Below are 23,939 nucleotides of genomic sequence, written 5' to 3'. Positions count from 1 at the left end.
AAGGGCACTAAAATACATGTACAAGAAAAAAAACAAAGCTAAATCATGGCTGCATGGCCTTTTTCAGAAACAGGGAATCAGCCAGGTGCAACACTTTGTACAAAACAAAATTTCCCATAATTTGTCAATTTTGAGTTGGAAGGAAACAGAAGGAAAATGGGGTTTTATTCTATCTGCTTTTTTTCCCTTGTCTTATCCCAATTAAATCTGATTTTCCTTGGATCTGCAAAGAAGGCATGTCTTATTCAGTACAGCATGAAAGAGGAAATACTTTACCTCTCAAGCTCACACAGAAAAATGCAACCTATTTCTTCCTTCTTCCCAACCACAGTTAGTTTTTAAACTTATAAAAAGGCAAAAATAGCTTGTTCGTGGATTTTTTTCTCTTGTTCTTCAGTTTCCAAACACACTGAGGATTCAATTCAATATAGCTTCTTCCCCATTTTCAGGGGTGTTTGACCCAAAGAAAGAATACCTAGTAGGAGTTCGTATCTGTCCAAAATATTAAATTGTTCAAAGTACAGTTCATAGCAACAGCAAGACTCCAAGCCTCACAAAATATATCCCATTTGGAACATCCTCAAAATTGTACTTGTGGGCTCTCAACATGAAAAAAATCTACCCTTAAAAAATCAGTGTCTTTGCTTTTTAAAATTACTTATTAGATGGAAAGCTTTTAGAAGGCTTCCAATTTTTGCAGCAGTTGTCTCCTTAAAGCATTTTTAGATCTGTGCAAAGTAAGAAGCAATAATCTTCTATCCCTTTTGTTATCCCTTGATATTAGAGAGTCAGGAAGTTTGTAGCTTTTATACTTACTGCAATAGGGCAGTCATTGACAATAACACAGTTTAACACGACTGCAGTAAAAGTCTAAAGTAGAAGAAACAGATAAATCCCAAAGGAACTGTTTAAGGAAGGGCAAGTTAGATATTTATTGAGGGTATCTTAAAACAAGCCTTGTTTGTCTTTTGTACAAGCACAGATAAGGGTATTCTGCTCAAGAAACTGGAAATTAACACAGAAACATCTCAAAAATCAGGAAGGAGCTGATCACACAAGCATATCCAAGAGAGGTATTTGAAAGGATCAGGAAGAACCTTTGCTCTATTAAGAACTTGTTCTGTGGAAAATTAATCTGATCCCCTCTACCCTGTGCTTGACTCACTTGTGGTACCTCACCATGTGCTAGGCTAAAGAAACCAACAGGTTTTTCACTCCCTACAGGACTGACCAACATTCTCATCGAAAAGTCAAATGAAATGTTACATCTTAGTGTGGTTTTTTGCTTTACATTAGATTCTTCAGCATGAAGATGAAAAATGTCTACATCATCAACCACAAGCAGTAGGAAAACATGTGAAAAGCAGTCCTGTATTAAACCAAGCAGTCCTCGCAACATTATGAAGAATCAGGGAGACTGGCAACTTAGGAGAAACACAACATCAAAATACCCTTTGGGCCTCCCAAAAGAGGTATTCTGGACAGCTTTTGAACCTTAAGCTTGAATATGCTTTGCTAATTATACCCACTCCTGAAAAAAATTAATTCAGAAAAATATGAATTAAAGCCTACCATAGAAACAGAGGCATCTTCAGAGGTTTTATGGTAGAGACTGGAAATTTTTTCAGCACGCATAAGGTATTCTGCAGTCTTCCTTTTCACTGCTTCTCGACGAGTTGGACTTGATTCACCTCAATGGAGAAAAAAAAAAAAAAAGTTATGCTTTCTATAAAGAGAGAGGTGCTAAGTATCAAAGCACATGACTACTTTGATTCTACCTTTTTGACTTCCTTTGGGTTACTCATAATCAAACCTAAAGATACGCATCCTCTAAAAATCCAGTACTGTGATCTCAGAGTTCTACAAAAATAACAAATTAAGCCTTGCTATAGACTAAGGCAAATAAAAAACCTTTCCTAATATTTCTGTGATTTGGTATATGTTCCTGTGGTAACATAATTAAGAATGGAAACAAACCACTGATCCAAATCCTGTATTCCAAAAAGCAAAATCATTAGGAAAGACAGAATAGGATGATTACAACAAAAAACAGACTTATTTTTTTCTCAGGTTTGCAGTATGGACTCTCCTAATTATACATGAAGTCTAGAAATGCTGTTAAAAGCAAGAAGGCAACTGAGGAGAGACACGAAGAACTCCTGCCCACAGCTTCTCAATGGTAGATATTCCTAGCCTGTTGTCTTGGGGTGACATGGAAAGAAAGCAATAAGCACTTGCACCAACTACTTCACTTTCCAGATGGCTAAACGATCACTACATTATTTCTGACCTACCCAAACTCTTGGTGAGAACCACATGATACCACACAAACCCTGATTTCACTCCAAAGCTTTCAGTTTGGGTTAGGCATTCACATCTGAGTGATATACTGCCATAACAGACTGAACCTGTGATGGCAACACCCAACCAGCCAACTGCCAGGCAAAGATACCACACTGTGAGACACAATTGCTATAACAGAGACAGGAGATCATTATGTGAAAAAAAGGCAGAGACAACTGTCCCAGAAGAAGACTGAAGGACAGCAAAGACTTGATACGGCCCTGGCAGTCTCTCCCAGCCCTGACTGAGGCCATCCAAGGCTTGCAGAAACAAAGACTTGACTGTGACGGGCTCTGCGCTGCCAGGTGCCAGCCAGCACCTCTCAAACCGATGCTCAAACAGTGCAAGGAACTGCAAGGGTACCTGCTCAACAGCTACTCCACATGAAAGACAAGGCAAGGAACAGGGGAGGCAATAAATTAAACACACAAATACACAAACCCCAAGCAACGGCAGATAACAGACATTAACGAAGGCTGGAACTCTTAGACACTGATCACCGGGCCATGAAAGGAACCCGAGTGTAACCTTGAAGGAGTTCAACCAGAAACTTTGTAACTGATAAGGAAAAAAAAAGGATTACTGTGGGTTATCAAGAACGAGTCTCATAAAAAAGGGCAAGCTTGTTATGGAATTTCTGATAGAGAACTTACTGTACAAATGGTTGCATTCAGAAATTACTGAGGGAGGTTTTCAGGGGGCAATTGTGGCTATGTGTAAGACACTGATTTTCAAGGGCAGAATTAAAGGTAGGGGTCAAGGTGGATTGTTTTAAAACAGAGACTCCCATTCCTTTCATACCACGAGTAGAGACTACTCAAACACACAGAACCATCACACCCATACTCCATCAAAAGTAAGCAGAAGAGACTTTGGGTCTACTCCAAGTTCTGGAGTAAGTGATCTCTTGTAAATTTTACTATCCACCTCAAAGCAGGAGGGAAAAGTGATTGTCCCCTCCTTGGATATAGACACAAGACTGCTCTGCAAAAACCTTTGTCTATGCTTAGTTTGAGACAGACAGAAATTCAGTGCATTTCAGCATACAATATTATGGATATTTATCAATATCTCAGTAATTTCTCTCATTCTAAAGACCTAAGGGAATCTTGGTAAAAAGTTCCCTTGATAAGACTGCCAGTCTTACTCTCACCTAGGATAAAAAAAAAATAACATCACTCAACTCTTTGAAGTTGAAGTTGGCATTATCAAAAGACAGTAGATACACAGTATTTTATTTTTATAAGCGTGTGTTGCAATTTCCTAAAACACCGCTAACTCCTGCTTTCATCTCTGCACGTAGATTTGAAGCACCACGAAACTTCCTGGTGCCAAGGCACTGGTGAGCACCCATCTCCTCTCAGACACACCAAGCTGCAGCTGCTCAGGGAAAACAAGACATCTGCACAGCAACAATAAACTCTTCAGCCAGCATTTCCTTCAAGCAGGCTGCTAGAAAACTGCCAGGTTACTGGCTAAGGCTATCATAAAAGTCAAGCTTACTGCTTAATTGTTAGTTACGTGTATTTAGTTTGGATGTTTCTTGCATTTTTCCAATGCTTCAGTAATTTTACAGTAATTAACAAAAACCATCTAGGATGTCCCCTTAGAGCTGTCTTTGTTCTCCCTACCTTCACAAGACATTAATTTCAGTTTTCCTTCTACTTTTCCTTCCCGAGTAATTTGTTAAATAAGCTTTGCAAACTGTTCCCCTCATTAAAACCTTTAGCCATAAAAAAGGGTGTGGATTCACAAAATAACATTTATTCAAGTTTTGCATCATATTTTTGGATGAGATCTTTAACAGTTCAGTTACTACATTGCAATACAAATTCCCATTTAAACAGCCAATATCTCACAAAAATCTGTAAATAAATACAGGATATAAATTTAATAAACAAATAAATGCTACTTAAAAAGCCACAAGCACAGACAGTAACAATAAAGACCCCATTAAGCTAAAAATAATCTTTAGCATTTATGCCAAATTCGAGGTCATAGAACTGTTCACTTAAAACCAAATAAATCACTAAAACACAGTACTAGAACAAATCCTTATATCTGACAGATGTCAAAGCTGTACTTCAGACTTCATGGATTTTTTTAAATGCATTGTTAGATTTTGCCATGAAATATTGGTTTTAGTTATGCAAAATGTGTATTTTCAAACCATCGATTTTATTTTACAATAAATTAGAAATAATAATCATTTTTCCTAGTTATGAACTTTTGATTTAAATATTGTGTGAGCATATTGAGCTCCTATTTCCATTCTGTGGTTAGCCCACAATAATCTAAAGAGGTATCTCTCTAATTACAATTTAAACTTGAAAGGCATTTTTCTTTAAATGGCAGCAAACAGGAAATGTTTAAACTGTGTCAAAGCCTTTGATGAATCTTTACAACTGCTCATAAAAGATCATCCTGCTTAAAATAATATTGATTTTTCATTTATTTTCCTAGATACTAGAAGATTTATGTTGCATCTGATCAGGATCAAAGCTTCTCCCTCCTCCTGAACACTGGGATTAAATCAGCAATGTCATTTTACACTTTTAAAAACTACACTGCTAAAGCAAGATATAAAAGTGCAGCAAGGCTGTTCATAGAGACCTTAGAATAAAAACCCCTCAAGATTCCCTGTCTCTCTTTCTCCCTCTGCATTTGCTACAGAGCAGCTGTGCCTCACACAGATTCACATGAATGAAAATATTAAGGCGAGAAACCACCCACTTAGTTTATTTTCCATATGACTTTCCTGTAATTATTTTGTAAACTGTTCGCACAACAATATATAAAAACATCTGCAAAAACAGGTAATTAATGTGTCAAGCCAAACTAATGCATTTTTTATGGTGTCCATGCTTCGTCAACTGTAATTATAACTCTTTTTAAGCAAATGATGATGTGTTTGTTGCAATGTGCAAGTGGTTATTTTAGATGCTCTGTTTACTATTACTGCAAACAGAATATAAAAAAACTCTAGAGCTACTTTGTTGCACATATAAGCCTTCATCCACACACACAAGCACAAGCAGGCTGCTCCCTCATTTTCCAAAGGCTTTGCGTATTTCAAAAGAAATAAAAATATCTTAAAATGAAAATTGGCTTTGGAAAGGCTGACCAGGCCACCCGCTGACCAAAGTAACAGTAAGCCAGGACATTAGGACAGCAGCCAATGATTTCAAATTTGTTCTTTAATTTATTTTTCTAAAGACAGCTCAGCTACAATATATTTACAGAGATGGATATTCCTAACAACATTCACATGATTTTGAGGCTTTGACAGAGGAAAACCACAAATATCGGAATAATTGTGCCATTGAGCTCTTCTGTGACTTGTCTGATTGTTTGCCCATAGTGCCCTGATTTGCATGAGAAACACAAAGCAGCAGCACTTCCACAATGTACAGCCGTGGCATCTGGAAAATTAGCAGTGTTTTTGTTTGTCTTCTGCTCGGAGTCCTCACTCACACTTCACAGGACCTCACAAGAGGACACACCTTTGAGAGATCAGCTAACTCAACGCTGAAGTGTTCAGCTCAGTTAAATGCTTGCTCACACATCAATCTTCTGTAATTCTATCATATAGGAAAATTACTTATACTTAGGTAGTAACAGCAAAACGCCATTGAAAAGGAGCCATATTCAATAAACTTAGACAAATAAAAAAATTTGGTCAGTAAAGACTGTGGACAAAAATCTGTCCTTTTTCCTCAAACAATCTGGGATACTACAAAGAGAACACATCTCAGATGCATAGCAGTGCTGTCAAACTTGCTCTGGTGTGTAACTATTCTCCTCCAAGGATCCAAGATGTAGTCATGGTGAAAATCTGTTTCTCTCTGGATGATAAAGATAGCCCTAGTTGCCACTCACTACTAACATACACACAAAAAAATCCAAAAATAATCAGTAAATCATGACATGTAGCACTGACCCAGGAATTCCAGATAACCCTTCCTTTCTTTGTGCCTGACCAGCTCCAAATCATGCCCCTTAAGGTGGTAAGAGGTTTTCCTCAGCAAGAATTTATCTGTCAGGGCAACACAGGTGCACTCCCTCCCTGAGTAGGTGCTTAGCCAGGACAGGGATATTTTCACAGAAAAAGTAAGGCCATAAAGTTAGTATTACCTGTCCCAATCCTCTGTGACCTCCTCTTCCTGCTTTTCTCTCAGACTTACTAAAAATATATGTGGGCTGCCTTCCTTTAAAGAAGATATCAGAAGAGATTTGCTCCAGGAAGGAATATCCTCTAGCAGAACAAGGTACAAGGAACTTGTGCGAGACTGCCTGTTGTGCTGGCCCCAAACTCCACGTTCTTAACAATTTAAACAGTAAAACTTTCTCTAAATACTGAAATCTTCAATGAGACATTTATAATTGCCAAATCTAACAGCTATAATACCATTTTTTATTTTTAAAAGTTTCTTTATCTTCTTCACAGTCTTCCTGCACATATCACCCAGCTGGATTGCTGAATTTTTCAAAGAATTGCTCTCTATAAAAATGCAAGGGAGTAAGCCTTAAAAGATTTATTTCTTCTCACAATGAAAAGAGGTTTAGCAGCACCTTCCTTATTAGTGGGTAGCCCAGCTGTTATTTTTGCCTAATTGGTTCAAGAGGACCTCTGTTCTTCTTAGGGCAAACACTTCTTACATCATGTGAAGCAGACTCCTTTGTCCATATTAGCCAAACAAAAGCTCAGGCACACCGTAAGTGACAATGCGACTCATAATCCAGCACAGGTTTGTGATGACTTTGGAGACTGTTTTATAACCCCAAAATTTATTTCAGGAAGGGGAAAAGCTGCTGATTTTGGAACGAGTCTCCACCAACTTTCACAGGAGGGTGGGTAACCTTTAATTTTCAAACAATTACTTAAGTGAAATGTGGCAGGTGGTGGGGTAGACAGATACTGCAGCATTAAGGAAAGAGCTATAGATTTTAGCAGCAGGTGGGGGTTTGGAATTGTGAAATAAGACCACTACTTCATCAGCTCTAGTATGCTTTACATTATATTAACAGCAAGTTCCTTTGAGGTGCTGATCAAATTCTGCAGCTGAAAAAAAACCTGTAAATAATAGAAAATAAGACAAAGGTTAAACCCATTATGATAAAATAGCTTGAAGTGATCTTTTTTCCTATTTTTTTTCCTTAACATTCTGAGAGAGCTGAAATTTATTAAGATGTGCAACACATGTATCAGAACCATTCTTTCTTGCTTTTCTTAAGATTCAGGACAGTACTGCACTCTATCAACCAAGAAGAAAAGCTACCCAAAAGTTAAACCTTTCACACTAAAGATACACATTTGTGACAGTGAGTGAATGCCTACAAATTCTTCTTCCAGCTTTCCAGAGTGCTGGTAATTATTATGTCCATATGTTACATACACCATCTTCACTGCAGGTTGCCTGAGACCCTTAGAGATCTACATTTCCTATGAAGCTCCTATGCCAGTTCTGCATCCTGTAGAAAACCTATGGCTACACACTTGTCATGTAAATGTCTAGGTAAACATCTCTCTAGGGAAAAAAAAATGTTGGCATATTTGCCAAAGTTAAGCTAACACAGAAGAATGGTGTGGGTGAAATGTGTTTGAGTGACCAGTAAAACAGGAGTCAGTAACTGGAGGTAAGAAATGTAACTTGCCAGAAATGTTAACCAATAAACATGTGCTTCTAGAGAAACTCTCATGTTAAACACAAAGGTGGTGGTAGCTTTTCATGTGCATGTGCAACTACCTGGAAAAAAATGAAATGAATGGTCACAGCACCCAGCATTTCAGGGAGGAAATTCTTAACTTCCCATCTATCTGCTAATATTTGTAAGTTTTAACTGGAAGGTATTTCACCAAATAAGGCTTAACATGACAAGTATTCTTGAACATTCTTTTGAACTACTTCAGAAGGCAATAAACCCTGTAAGTGTTTCAAGACAGAAAGACAAGCACATTCTAGCACAAAGGAGGGAACAAAATGGTGACAGCAGCAGCAAGTCCTCCAACATAAGCACCAGGGGAACAGGGAAAGAGGACTGAGAGTCAGAGCAAGGAAAGAAGTTAGACAGACCACCAGCATGGGAGAGAGGAATTTTCCAAGTTTTCTGCACTCCTCCTTCTTGACTAAAAGGACAAATTCAAATTAGAATTAGCATCTACCAATATCCCTTGCTTCAGAGCAGAGGGAACCCAGGCCCACAGACCACTAACCCTTCAAGTAAGAACAGTTTGAAGTAGAGTACTGCAGGGGAAAAAAAAAAGCAGATTAAAAAAACCCAGTTATTAGATTCATAAATCCTGACAGTCTAATACTACTCATATTTATGTATTAAATGCAATTCTGCTCATATTTACGTATTAAATGCAATTCGTATGTACTTTTATATACTACTATGGGAAATGGTATTTTTCCCCGAGCAATCACAAAAATCTCTAAAACAGAAAAGCCAGCAGCAGGCCTTGTAGAGATCAAACCTATACTAGTCCTTCTACAGAGCTCTGAAGCTAAAGAGGCTATTTTAAGATACTGGAAGAGTTAAGAGGGAAAGAGGACAGGAAAAGAGAAAAGGAGGATGTGAAAAGAGAGAAGCTGTATATGCAAGAACTGTTTGGGAGAGAATCAGAGCACTGATTATCATGCAGCTTCATGCCCTTAAACCTACCTATGCAGTTTTTCTATCTCAGCTAGTAATTTGCCTCAATTCACCTACAGTGCCTAAGGCATTGAATTCTGCAGCCAGAGACTTCAAATTTCTCACCTGCGGACAGCAGCGGCACTGTAACCGAGATCAGTCTGCCCTGTGTACCCTGCACGCTGCAAGAAGTGTGGCAGCCCTACCGCGTCTCCTGATGGGAGGCACAAACCCCACACAGCTACAGTCAGAAAAAGATTCCTGCACTTTGCAGCTAAGTGTTGTGGCTAACAACAGCTGAGATAAAAGGCAGTGCAGGCTGGAAGAGATGTCTGTCAAAGAGGCCAGGCGCAGGCAGCAACCTGGCAAGGAACTGCTATGAGGAGACTTGGAAAGGTCAGAACACCATCAAGTCAATGGAGCTAGCTGTGTCCCAAGAGCGAAGAAAAATGAGATTTCTAAGGCTCACCTGGTCACATATTCATCAATTCTTTAACAGCCACATGCTAAGTAACCACATTCAGAGTCATCTCTGCATCACACCCTACACACTGGCTTGCAGGCATTGCCACAATTCACCTTCACATGAATTGCAAGGCTCTAAGCTCTGCAGCATGTATTAAATCTCAGACCTTTATCACTCCCCTGGTGCAGAGAAGCCTTACAGTTTGAATGGAACTTTGCCTTGAGTGTTTCTTTACATAGCTGAGTCTGGCTGTATTGATATAGTAACCAGCTTCTGGCATTAACTATATACACTAACCATACCTCACTGGCACAGGCTGTATTTTACTGCTTTGCCCCAACGAGGTGTCTAAACCCAGCACTTTCACACAGGCAATGACATCACTCAGGGTAATCCATCCTACAGCACCAATCTGCTCTGAAGCTCTGTATGTCTTGGAAGACAACACGTTCCAATTATGAACAGTTCATAGTCCGTACTAGGATGTGTTTCAGCATCACTGGCAGCACAGTGAGATATGACTTCTTTTTTTAACCAACCACAGGATTTCCAACATCCATTCTTAATCCAGCTGCTGATCAACAGACAAGTTCTGCCACACACTTTGCTTGTGAAGCAGCAGCTGTGATTTCAAGGTTGTATGAAGCACTAGGAGAGAGGGAGCACTTTGTATCATTGCTCAGAAAGCTCAGCCCAAACAGTTCTACAACATCCTCACAGTCCAATAGCAGGAAACAGAAGTGGTTTTCGGCTCCTTTGGTAGGAACCAGGCCAGGAAGCTTTTGCCTTGACTGGTTCCAGCCTTAGTGGACGTATAAAACTACAACAGCAAATGGGTTGAGTGATAATACACCACAGGAACACAGAAGCCTAAGACCAGGGCAGGGGGAATTACAGTTCCATCAGCCATCCCATCACCAACCCTGTGGAGTCCAGCAAAACTCTGAGGGTTTCCCTGCAGACATCAGCTCACACCCCAATTCCCCTTCTCAGAAAACAGGACTGTTGTTTCCTTAAAGACATTGACACAACCAGACACATCTGCTGGATACTCAGAAACTGTTAACATCAATAAGGAACACTACTCAGAGGCCTTCATGAGTGAAAGGAATTTAAAATAGCTGCTGTGTGGTAACAGAAGTTGTCTTCATAAGTGCCATTCAACAAACAAGCAAAGGAAGCCAGAAATATGCTGGTGGAACGCCATGGCTGTTTCCCTTTTCATAAAGTACTGTCTTCTTGGCATTCTGTCAAACATGCTCCTGTTTGCATCCCTGGCTCCATCACAAGTTCAAATCATAGCCCATCATAATCCCAGTAATTAGGCACAAGTTGGTTTGTTTTCAGTATATCCAAAAATATCATCTAGTTGTCCAAAGTATTCCCAGCATTTCATTGTATATGCATTTCTGGGTTAAAAGTCAAAGTCATTTTAGCAAGGTTCCAGTAATTTGTGTAATTTTTGTTCCAGCTCTGTTTACTGGATAAACATTAAAATAGCATGGAGCAGTGCAAAACTGACATTCACAGCCTGCCTTCAAAGACACCAGCAGCTTATTCAGAACTTGTGGACCCCTAACACAAAACAGAGATACCTGGAAAACAGCTTGTGGCTGCTGACACTCCAAAAGCATCACATACTTCATGCAACAAGGTTCATGCTGCCTAAAATAAATTAATATTCATTTTGCCCAGCCACAGCTGCTCCACATGTGAAAATAAACATCCCAAAACTCAGACAGAGTAAATGGATCATCTCCCTTCGGATGTTAAAGTGCAACATGGACAGACCAGCAATGAACACATTTGGTTTCCAAAACACATGGAAGACATCCTGTACTTTTCTACATGAATTAGGCTGGCCATGTTGTGCAGCATTCTTGCTTCTTCACATGCCTGAAGTTATTGAAACACAGCAATAAGCAGCAGTGTTAACTCTGTTTATCACACATCCTAGACTGCCCAGATCCATAATGGATGTAACTAAAGAATGGCTGCAGCTGTAAGAAGAGGATATACAAACAGGACTCCTTTCTTTACTACAAAAAACTCTCCATAATTTCAGCCTCATGATCTGCTCATTCCTAACATAAACGATGCCCTATACCAAAGTCAGGGAATGCACTACTTTGCATAAAACAGAGTTAACTTCCAGCTAGAAGTTGGTGGCTTGCTATTGATTAGTGCATTTTTTTCCATCACTAGGCCTGAAGCAATGCACTGACCTCAAAGTGCTCTGACATGCTAACAAAACAAAGGAACAGCTATAATTGTGAGGCAAAGTTTCTTTCAGTTAGCATACTTGGTATGCTTAAAAAGGCAGAAAACCTTGAATTCTAGGTTTCAGCTCCTACAGAATTGCTGAACCATCCTACACAACTCTTACAGACCTGTCCTCCAAAAGCTTCCAAACCCTGCACGCAGCAATGCCCAGAAAAGACAAGAGGGAACTGGTACATATTCAGAAGAAAAAAGAAATTATGGCAGCTACTCCCTGTCACTGCAAGCAAGACAACTCTGGTATAAATTAAATAGGAAGGCACAAAAGGTGCAGTCCAAGGGCTATACTGCAAGTCCAAGATTTCCTTCTTCTTCCCACTGACAACTGCTTCATATTAAAGATGTGTATGGAGCAGAAATATGTGTAAGGAGCAGAAGCCCAGAGCCCAAGGTATACACCAGTCTCAGAGCACGCAGGCAGCAGTCATAGCCCAGGGACACAAATTGGGTCTCTTGGTAGGACTACAAATAGGACATGAAAGGATTTGGTAGTAAACTCTGCAAGAGACTAGCAAATAAACCACATCTGCACCTTGCCTGGAATAATTAACACCACCGTACATCTGAAAGCACCTGCACACCGCTGAAAACAAAGTCAAGGTGGCCACTTCTCAACCATGCGACACCGGCCTCGCCCAACACCAGTGCCAGCAGCTCAGAGAGCTGGAAAGCCGTCAGGAATATAACAGGCTCAAGTGTGCTCAACCACCTTTAGGGGAGCCCCCTACTTCGAACTAACCAGCACGGGTCTGTAAACCTGCAGCACTGAACTTTCCTGGTGCGTGGTTGTGACGGGGCAGCCTTGAGCAGCAGATCCTGCGCTGAGGCCAAAGCAGCGGCTGGAGCAGACACAGGCTCACCCTTCCCACCCACCCAGCAGGGCACAGAGCGCCTCCAGTGCCGGGCTGGAGGCATGGAGCACGGGCGGCATTCCTTCCCCCATCCCCGTGTGCTGGTACTACTCCACTCCGAGCCTCGGGCGGCAATTTCTGTTTCCCTGCCGCCACCTCGTGGCCAAAGCCTGCATTCCCGGATTTTCTGCATTTTCCAGGAAAAAGGCACCTGCGGCCCGTTCCCGAGGCCACGCGTCCTGCAGGGGCTGTGCGCAGAGACAAGGCTGTGTACGGATCGATGGACGCCGTGTTTCACTCTCCGCTGTTGCAGAGTCTCATTTACACTGAATAGGTGCAAAAGAATCAGTGGCAGGAGACCAAAAGTGTTCTGTAATAATTGCACCGTCCTTATCTTTGAAAGGAGTGTGTTATTATCCGTGTGAAATACATAGCTAAGGGTGTTTAAATGACTGAAGAGATTACGGAGAAGGTTTGCGGCTTTTTATGGCAATACACATTACATGTTCACATATTAATGCTAAACACACTACCTTCACAAAGCAGCTACATTAAAAGATTTTGTTTGGGGTTTTTTTGCTTTTTTTTACTGTCTTCACAGATCATGAGACGGCACATTTTTAGGGAGACATTTGGACCAGCCCTGTCATCAAGAAGAGAGCAACAGTGTCTCTTTGCCAGCTTTCAGCAGCTTCAAGGAGAATAGGATACAAAATGAGCTGGACCTACCCAAATGTAGTGCGAATGCCCAGAAGAGAATGAATATTCCTTCACAGCCATGCAGAGTAACACAGAGAAATGGAAAAAGAGCTGACTGCTAGGAACCAGCCTGTGTACAATTATTCCAAGGGATAAGATGCCTCCTAAAATGCAACTCATTCCCATTGCTCCCTCTTGTGTGCTGTACAGATGCAATGTCAGGGACTGCAAAGAAAAAGGTGCTGGTGCTGGTTACATGTTTCTTCATCCATCAGGAACGCTGACACACACCACACAAGTACCATCACTACAAATTTATTAGTAACTCCCATTGCACTAAGTGGCATCTAGAAAATTGGGCAGAATATCACAGTAAGATTCCCTGAATTTCTTCCTAGCCTGAAAAGCAGGGATAAGTGGGTGAGAGAAAAGGATTAACAGTTATCTGAGGCAGCTGGAAGAGTGGCTAGTCAACAGCAAAAAAGAAAAAATCCTTGGAGGAAATTTTGGCAAATATAAGTAAGAAGTTCAACCCACTCTGGTTTAACAAGTTCGTATGCATGAGCTGAGCAAGTCACCTACAAGTCTTTCACAACTTTAAAGCAAATGTATCACCCTAAGGATTACCATGAATTCAAAGCCAACATGTTTAACCACTGCCACAACTCAAGTATACACGGTAATTACCACAGAAAAACTGATGTGCAATAGACTGACTTGTTTTCATGCCCTAACAGTTTGAAACTGTTTAATAAAGAAAGCTTTTGAAGTTGAAGTTTGAACTGTCAGTTCAAAACAGCATCATGGCAGCCTTGCATCATGGCTGGCAGACCTAAGTATTTATGACAAAATAGGATATGCTTCAGAGGATCACAACTGAATGGCCCACAGGTCTATGAAAAAGTGTGCTTGCAAAGAAAGAATAGCTGGGCTCTCCAACAGAAGGCTGCCAGCATATTCAACACTAAGAATGAAAAACATTTTGACAACACAGGCAAGGAAAGGTAGGGTGCTATTGAAAAGCCTCAACAAGAAGCAAAGCAGCAACCCTACTGGCATGACTGGGACTTGAAAAGAGGCGGATTTACTTTTGCCAAAAAGTATAAGACATTTTAAGCAAAGGCTATGCACATATCTTGGCTCATACCTCTAGTTCTCATCAGTAATCTCCCCATTATTTTTTGCCAGGTCCCATTAAATCAGCTCAGCAAGTAACTTCCATTGCTAGAACTGTTCAGAAGGCCTGGACCACTGCTGTGCATCCTACTGGGATGCAGCAAAGGCTTCTTGCTCGTGTGTGTTTGGTACGTTCACGTCTAAGTCCAGATCTGGAGCAGCAGAATGCACCTGTGCTGTACAGTGTCAAACAAAAGCACAATTCTGATCTCACTCATTTGATCTGTGTGGGACAGAAGCACAATACACTGATCCTGATTTCACTCTCGGGAAGAACAAATCTTCCCCTGTACTTTATAGTTTTAAGCCACTGTTGGACAAAATGCAAATTATATGAAGTAGAGAAGGGAATGAGCTAGAGAAGGGATGAAATTCTCTCCCTTACTGACAAGGTGCAAGGAGGCAGAAATTTGCATGTAGTTGCATCCAGTCCATTAACAACAGCTTTTGCAGATATATACTAACAGACCAAAGTCTTTTGAAAAGGAAAAAAATACCTGTTCTTCTCTAGCAATGCATGCATGTAAGTCTCTATACATCCTTCAGCTAGAAAAGGAGAACAGTTTAGTGGAAGAAGCCAGAGGCTGTGAGACAAGAGCAGATCTAATCCTCTTGTGATTGGGAAGTTAACCTGAGTCTGCCTCTCCCCATGCGTAAAATGGGGATAATTAATCCTCACTTAACCATGTAAATTAAATAATGTTTCAACAGTGCTGCAAGTGCCACATATTAATTAATGGCTAGGCAATAAAAAGGAAAGAGGCAAAAGTGGAGCACTTTGCTACTTACCTGCAAGTTGAAGGTTGTGCTGCAATTTCAACAGAGGAGATATTGGGCACTTGGAGGATGAGACCCTAAATTATCATTCAGTCTTGGAGAGAAAGGCTTTGCCCTCTCTCACGGGCACACAGCTATCACATACATGAAAGCCAAGCACACGTAATTCTGCATTTCAGATAACTTCTTTGCAACGCAGTAAGCTGATGTTAACCATGGAAATGCCACAAACAAACACACATAACCAAGGAGAAGACAAACATCATGGGAAGATCCATACCTTGAACACCTTCCAGAAGCAGATCAACCCCTTTTCTATAAAAGCTTAAGGCAGTTTCATAATCTTCCTCCTCCTCTTTCTTCAAGGCCAGTTTTATTAACTCGCCTGCTTTCTCCAAGTAATCTTGTTTGCCTGGCTTGGATTTTAAGCTTCCAGTGAACAAACCATGGCTTTCCTTTTCCCCCTCGGGTTTGCTCCACTCCTGCTCAGATGCCAGTGTGCTTTGGACTGGGGGTTCAGAAGTACCACAAAGGCCAGCAGCTCTACTGGGAGAACTTTGGTTGGATGCCATTCCATCATCTACCTCAGCAAGAGAATCTACATCGACTGTCAGAGAGATCAGGTCGCTGTCACTGGAGAAGCCTGAAAGTCAGAAAGACCTCCATTACTCTAGATGCTCATATACCTTAGAAGCCTTCAAAATTCTTTACCCCATTCAAAGTTTTAGCTCTTTTCACTTACGCAGTTTCCTCAGAATGCCCACAGAAACTCCCTGATTGCAATGCTATCTCTAAAAAATTTAGTACCTATAGAAACATATTCTTAAAAATTAACTACAAACTCTGCAGAACAACTGCTCTTCATTTCAGTACCAACATCTAACACTCAACCTAAACTTCCAAAGCAGCTCACCATTGGGCTCCAGGAAATTACAAAACTAGACCTGTGTGAGTGCTATTAGAAAACTCAACCAGCAGGAGCCAAATCACTGTTGCAAGAAATCCCAGCACACTGTTTAAAATCAGTAAGATGAAGCATCCTCAAAACAGTAAATTAGGAGTTTGAATTAACATAGAGTTAGTGTCAGCTTATGGATCATGCAGCACTCAGCTCACATGTAACACATAATCTTCCTTCATTGCTAACACAAGGTAAAACAAATTACTTAACACCTCTTTCACCACTCAGATCTGAGCTAAGACATTTTATTTTACATTTGCCATAAGTCGCTACACCCTTACTACAAGCTGACCTTCAGTAACTAAACCACAGGAACTTTTCATGGTTATTTGGGGATAAATGGCAACAAAGGTATTTTACATATATACTATTTCATTCCATAAGGATTATCATGCACAAAAGGCTTTCACTCAATTATGATTTTCTAATGATTTAATTTTTGTAAACGTAATGAAAACCCCTTCTATATCTCACCTCCGCATTCCGACTGGCTCGTAAGTGTCACGTCATCAAGCCCACTTAAATCCTTTCGAACTGAGAAGAAGAAGAAGGACAAAAATGTTTCTGACATCCATGTGTTCAACAGATTACAAGTTCCCTTGTCATCAGAATGAGAAAGCATGACCCTCCTACAGGTAGAAGTATATAATATGACACTGCTCTTTGACTGGCTATCAGAGATATCCATTTGTTAACACACCATTACAATTGGGAGAGGGGCATTATGTTTGCCATTTCTCACTGCTTCCAAGATTTAAAAACAAAACATCACACTCCAGTCCATTTGAACAGCAGCAAAACTATAGAGATAGTCCCTATCTCTCTCTGCTCTGACGATTTATGGCTAAGGAGACTTAGGAAAGTTTTCAAAGTTGGTACCTACACACCAAGGGAAAAAAACAAAGCCAGATTTCAGTCTCAAAGACGTCATTCCAGAGTAGTACCCTACATGAGACATATGGAGCAAGCCACAAATTTGGCAGTGCCACCTGGATATCAAGTAGCAGTTTGTTTTATCACCTTGGCACATGTACCCACTGAGGTAATAAAACAGGCAACAAGGTCAAGACATTTAGCTATTTGCATGCACAGAGGAAGTAAATTCTGAGCTAAAACCTGGTGTCTGCTTTCTGCTATACTATTGTCAGAGTGAAGAGTTTAACCACATTTCCAGATAACATGTTCTGACTCATTTTCAGAAAGTATGTGGTAGCAGCAAGAAGGTGACTCAAAGGCAACTAGCTCAAACTTTCTTTTACATTTTGCAGCTGTAGAGTTATAGGAGTTTACAATGTATGGAAGAGGAGTAAGAAGGCACTGAGGAAACAGGGCTTTTCTAAAAGCCAGCAGTTCTTTAACACCAGTGAGAGGAAAAAGACACGGAGAACAAATTACCAGCCATTGTCTGAAAAGCAAGGGACAGTGATATTCATAACCTAGACTACTTTAGAGGAAGGGACAGGGTGCACAGAAGACAATGCTCCTCATCTTCTCATGGAAGGGACATAAAGTGAAGTGTACAGGGAGAGAAGAAAACTGCAGGTGTAGTCCCCAATTCTGCAAGAAAGAAGGAAAACTCACAACAGAAAAGTTGGAGGAAGACAGGATTTATTAACTAACATAATAATAATGGGCCATTCACCTGCTCAATTTGGGGGCAGCAGTATCAAATTTGGGGGTGGAGAACTGAGCATTTATTAAACCTCATTGAGAAGTATCAGATGGTGGAAGCAGATCTGATTGATGGACAAAGAAGGCAGAGAAAAAGCATGAATGGAAAAGCTGGGGGATTTGGCAGAGTGTTCTGGCCACCCAGATGAGATGAATTAGAGCCCATCCACACAGCAGACTTCACACAGACTCAAGTTCCCATCCCTACAGGCCAAACAAAACCAGGTTTGCTCTTGTCTTGTAGCCAACTGGACCAAAAGCTGTATGAACACAGGTAGCATGGCACAGAGCCTCAACTTTTCTTTAGGTCAGGTTTAGAGCCCAGAGCTGGCACCACACAACAACAGTCATAGGATTTCCAGTCAGCTCCTGGGGTAGGAAGCATCTCAAGTGCACAAGGCTTATTTCTGGGAAGATAATGTGTACATGGAAAAACAGAAGGAGAGAGGAAAAAAGAGAATGAAAAAAAAATTACTTCCTGATGAAGTTCTCTAAAGAGTCTGGTAAGGTAATTGATATAGAAACACTTATGAAGAGAAAGTTGGACATCTGAACATCACCCCATGTACTTAGAGAAGAAGACAAAGTGACTGTCAGGAATACAAGATGAGAATAATGATGCTGAAATTGAACACAAAGCTCTGTACTTGTCTCTGCCTTGTGCAATTTCACCAGGTATCTGAAAAGTAAACACAGTTTCCAAAAATTGGTGGAAAGCCTGGGTAACCTGGCCTCTTGAAAAGCAGATTCCTATGAAAGCACAAACTGCCAAACTCCTTTTACAAGCAAGACATTTGTTGCTTATTTGGGTATTAAAACATTTGTGCTGCTGACAGTTTGCATCTTCCACCATTAATGTGCACACCTTCTGCAAAATGAACTTTGTCTAGAAAGAACAGATAAAAGTGAGAAAACAACCCACCCTTAAAAGCAAACAGCAGCACCTGTTGAGAGATGGATTTGCTACTTTCAGTACAAGAGCCTGAAGGAGCAGTGCCCACGTGGAGGCCCTTGGGTGCGCACAGAAAGGATCACAGTGAACCAGCCACAGTTAACTGCCATAATCAGGCTGGGAAAAATCAGATTGAAAAATCAGCAGGAGGCTGTGAGGAGAGCCAGGGAGAGAGAGGACTCAATGCCCAGTATCGCCACTGCCATCTAGAGGTTTTAAAAATAGATGTCTCCCTCTGTCCATAGCCTCCCCCACACCAAAATCTGCTTTCAAACATAAGAAGAGATGAGCTGGAAGACACATAGGATTTTAGAAATATAACTCCACAAAATTCACATTCAGCATCTCCAAATCCTGTGCTCACAGGTTCCAAGTATCTGGTAAAAGCCCTCCAGCCGATTCAGAAGGGTATCAAAGAATTTTTCTACTTTACAGCATTTTTTTCTTTTCAGTATTTTATCTGACATAAAGGAAGTGGTTTTCTTCTGCTAAAAATGAGGCCCTTGTGAATAATGAATAGAAACGTTCACATTAAGCACTTTTAGAAGCACTCTTTATTTTATAGGGCACAGTGTAAAGTGAGTGCTTTGTCAGAATCTGAAATGTTAAATTTCATAGAAATCGTTAAAACCCTTTAAAACTATTAGTGCTATTTAGCATAGCTGCCCTCTTCAACTAAACAGCTATATATAAACATATATGTTATATACATAAACAACTTCTGTACCTTTCCCATCTGAGAACAAAACATTGTGGGGACATTAGTTCATTAACATCATAGGGGGTACTACAAAATAAAATGCAAAGCTCACTTCCTACGTAGAATATATTGCACAACTTAAGCACAAAGTTATTGACATAGAGAGATCCCAGTGACAAGTCACACAATCTCAAGAAAAAACAATTAACCTGTTAGAAGAGAAAACCCATTTTTTGTTATGCAAGGATTGTTTTATCAAAACAAATTCTATGCCAGAAAGATCAGATCCCTTCCTAAATTTGGGAATTGCTAAATAAGCTTAATAAATAATAAGTATAATAATGTGGATTTATACATGAGTGCTAAGCAATTCCAAAGGAAAACTTAGAAGTTGGAGAAGAATTTCCTAGAAATCACAAGGACCAAGCATAACTCAGAAATACATAAATATCTAAAAGATTGCATGGTAAACAGAAATGCTTAAGCTGACTCAGCCTAGAGGCAGGCAAGAAGCTCTAGTGCAGTATTTATTTGGGCTGACTGACCCTTCCTTACAGCTATATTATTATTTAGTACAGGTGAAGTGCCATTAGAAGTGCCACTAAAATTACTCTACACGTGGTATCCCAAGTCAGCATGTACACCTTTAGAAGAAAACTTCCAGAAGTGCAGACAGCTCTCTGAGCCAAATTTCTCTCTTGCCAATCCGACTCAACATTTTTGCCATAACAAGCAAACAGAAACTGGAGGCCAGTGCTCCATGAAGAAATGTGTCACTTGTCATTCACTACCTGCTTTAAAACAGATCATGCTATGAGGTTATGTGGGAAGAGAAGGCCAACCTTCAGAGCTGCAGTCAGACAGGTTGTCAGCCAGAGAGTCAGCCAGAGGCTCAACAGGACCAATCAGTTCAGAGCCATCATGCACCTCTCCACCCTGGAAAGAAAGAGGGAAAGGAATTACTCAGCTGCTGTGCTCGATGGAAATTCTCATTGTATAGAAGTGACAGCCAAAATAATCTTTCCTAATCGGTGAGTGCTCCACTACCTTAATGAATTCAATTAAACCATATAAGCCTGCAAAATTAAACAAGGACTCTTGGTTAAGCCATGTTTGGTTGCCACAGATTGACAAGATATCTAAGTACTTAGCCTACTGCAGCTTCAGAATTTTGAACCACACAGACCTCCACACCCAAGCCTAACAGGGAGAGAACAATAATGCTCCTGATCTCTCGTGTCACACATAATCTGTGCCCTTCAGTGGTGCTCCCAAGCACAGGACTGTTTGTCCATCAGACTAATGCAATGTCCCACTCATGAGCCACTACCTTAAGTTCAGGCGTAGTTGAGACTTAAAGATACACGGAGGATATTCCTCCCCAGGCCTGAAAGGAATCAAAGCTAAGAGAAGTAACAATAGCACTAGAAACCACCTGAATGTTTTTGGTGTTGTTTTCAATTTCTGCTTCACATCTCAGGTGCACACTTTCCATGCCACTTTAACAGAAAGTGCTCCTCTTTCAAGGCCTTGTTACAAACAGGCACAGCTAATCTGTCTTGAACCAGCCCAGCACATTTTCACACAAGCCACCTCATTCTTCTGGAGTTTGTAACACACAGAGGCAGAGAACACTCCCTTCAGATGTTTCTAAGAATTCACTGTCCAAGTCTCTCTCTCCACGGCTACTTGCACAAAAATCTGAAAAGGAACAAAACCACCCATGGACAGAGCTAAAAGCACTCAGGCTGAGCTGGTGACAGACCAAACCTAAGGCTCTCTCACAGGAAAGCATGACACCACATCAGCTAACAAATAAGCCTAAATTAGTGCATTTGCATAACCCCCCTTGAAGAAATAATTTGTCCTAAAAACCCTCGGTTTTCTAGTTTCATTCATTTCCCTGCAAAGCTAGAAAACGTCCATTGGGAGACTAAAACTAATACTTTTATTAAGCAAAGGATGGAAAGAGAGGTCTGAAAAAGTACCCAAAATCACAGGAGTATTTCCAAAGAAGTGAAAATTTGCAAATGCAAATAAACCAAAAAGTAGAATAGTCCAACTTGGTCTCCCACTCGTTTCTTGACATCAAAGCTTAAAGAAAATTATTTTCAGTATTTTAAAGAACATTGCAATAACTTCATCATGAAAACAAGTGAAGAATTTTAAGCTTCGATAAAACTTTGCCCTTGCATATATATATAAAACATTAAAATATACTAAATAAATTAACATGCTTAAGTCCCATCTCAGCCAGATGAACATTTCCCTAATTTCAGAGATTTACTATCATGGGTACATGTAAATTTATACTTATGGGTTTGCAGAACGTTAGACTAGCTACTGAAAATAAAGAGGTTTGAAGGAACTATTGAAAAGAAACTGCTTCAGCTGTAACAAAGAGGTACTTCATATCAATGTACTGCCCTAAAACTGGTTATGGAGACTGGTTCTTACAACACTGTACAAGCAGCACGTTGGACTAGTTACATGCCAAATTTGTTGCTGTGGACCTGAGTCCACAAAAGACCATAAGGAAACAGTCTTGACTCCTTTGGCTTGAAACTATAAACACCTACTGAAAATACAGGAACAGTGATAATATTTTTATTGCTTCCCACTGGAATTTATCATCACAAGTTTTGCTCATCACTCAGTAAAAAAAATTCAAATCCCTTCACCTGAAGTTCCTGGAAAACTTTCTGCCTTGGAGAGGTGTGGCATGGGGTTTTTTTAAAGCCACACTTCCAGAGTGAACAGAAAACTCCCAGTCCCTTCACAGACCAGCTCCCCGTCATTCCTTGGTTTATACAGTAAAGCAGAATCAGCACTATACTTCAGTCACGTCAGTAAGAAGCAAATACTTCTGCAAATACTAACCAACCTTAAAAAACTCTTCCAGCTGTTTGCTGTTATAGAGAGCAGGGATATTGGCAGAAAACTGCAAGAGATCTTCAGCACATTGCCTTCTTTCTTCAATCACAGTTTCATCAAATCGCCCTGGAACAGACACATAGATTGACAGTTTTAGAAATAACTACACATTTATTTTGCAACAATAACTACAACGAAAGAAAACAAACAAGACAAAAGCAACCTTCTGGAGACAATGCCCTGAGTCTATGAAAGTCACTCCAACGCTTCAGGAGAACATAGCAAATCTTCAAACTTCCTATTCTCAATTATCCCTAGAGTCCCGTCTTCTGCAATCCGCTCGGATGATGAAAGCTGGCAGCTACGACAAGAATCCTTCGCCCTCTCATCGTAAGAATATGTGAGGCAACACTCTTGATTAGCCAAGAGACACTAACGGATGTCCAGTGTTATCTGACAATAAATGATACATGCACAATCTGACAATATGCCAGTCAGTGTCAGCCTTGATTATGGCCCAAATCCTGTAAGGAGCTGAGCAATCTTCACATATTCTCAAGAACAATGCACAATATGAGCGGGTAGTAAACAAAGTACTGCTAAAAGCCCCCAAACAGATCTTCAATTCCAAGGTGCCATTTATGGAGGAGACAAAGTGTAGGGGAGATGGTGAAGCCCTGCTACCAGGTACTGAAGCTTTCCTCTGAAGTAGCTCCATGCAGACAGGGTCTCATCTCCTTCTGGATTCAAGAGGTAAACAGAGCTGGGAAGCAGCTCATTTACTAAAACGTGTGAACCTTCCTTTTTCTCTACCCAGCACCCAAAACATTCCAATTAGAAAAAACATACTTAAAAAACAATCCCACAGTTCACCTGAAGAGATTTGCTTCTCGGGAGAAAACCCTTGGATTGCTACCTTAAATTCACATCCTTCACAATTGCACGCAACTTATTTTAGCTTTTTATATCAACATCACTTTGTTGTTGAAATAGTTACAAGTTTACAAAAGAAAAAAGGGCAGAGGTTAACAGTAATAATTGGAGGAGAATAGAACAGATATTGCAACAGCTATACAGAGGGGAAAAAAGGACTGGGAAGACAAGTTCAAGAAACAGTACTGCTATAACAGCATGACCAGAAAAATAAGAACCACCTGTGACAGCTCAGTGGCATTAACCTTTGAAGAGGACAAAAGAAACATTGAATACAAAAGCAAAAATCATTTATACTTAGAGCAAGCAAAAAAATAATCCCAGAAGAAAGTATCAAAGCAGGATTCTTTCCAGAAATTCTTCAAGTAAATAGCTCCTGCCCATGCGGTATCAGAAAAAAGAAAATAAAACTAAAAAGACACACACATACTCACAAGATCACAAACAAAGCTTTCGGGGCTTATTTTTTCCCATGAAAGAAAAGAAAAGACATCATTGGGCTAATTTTCAGCTGGACTGGTTCTGTGCCTTGCTCACCCTGCCGTTTCAGCTGTACAAACAGGAGCAGCTGTACAAAAGAGTGAGCAACAAGCAAGCAGAAAGAAGGCAAAAGCAATGCT

The 23,939-nt window shown here is 40.4% G+C and overlaps 1 protein-coding gene across 1 annotated transcript in view; it reads right to left on the bottom strand.

Moving 5' to 3' along the window:
• Positions 1–23,939, bottom strand: part of RPS6KC1 (ribosomal protein S6 kinase C1) — an 85,953-nt gene that overhangs the window by 46,291 nt on the left and 15,723 nt on the right. The window contains exons 4-8 of the mRNA XM_063391028.1: positions 22,397–22,512; positions 20,355–20,448; positions 16,664–16,723; positions 15,509–15,871; positions 1,573–1,691 (exon numbers count right to left, since the gene is read on the bottom strand). Coding sequence (XP_063247098.1) covers positions 1,573–1,691; positions 15,509–15,871; positions 16,664–16,723; positions 20,355–20,448; positions 22,397–22,512 — 752 coding nt within the window. The remainder of the gene's footprint in view (positions 1–1,572; positions 1,692–15,508; positions 15,872–16,663; positions 16,724–20,354; positions 20,449–22,396; positions 22,513–23,939) is intronic.

Source organism: Prinia subflava, chromosome 2 (assembly GCF_021018805.1).
Source record: "Prinia subflava isolate CZ2003 ecotype Zambia chromosome 2, Cam_Psub_1.2, whole genome shotgun sequence".
In the NCBI taxonomy this organism is placed as follows: Eukaryota; Metazoa; Chordata; class Aves; order Passeriformes; family Cisticolidae; genus Prinia; species Prinia subflava.
This window is presented reverse-complemented; position numbering and strand designations above follow the sequence as displayed.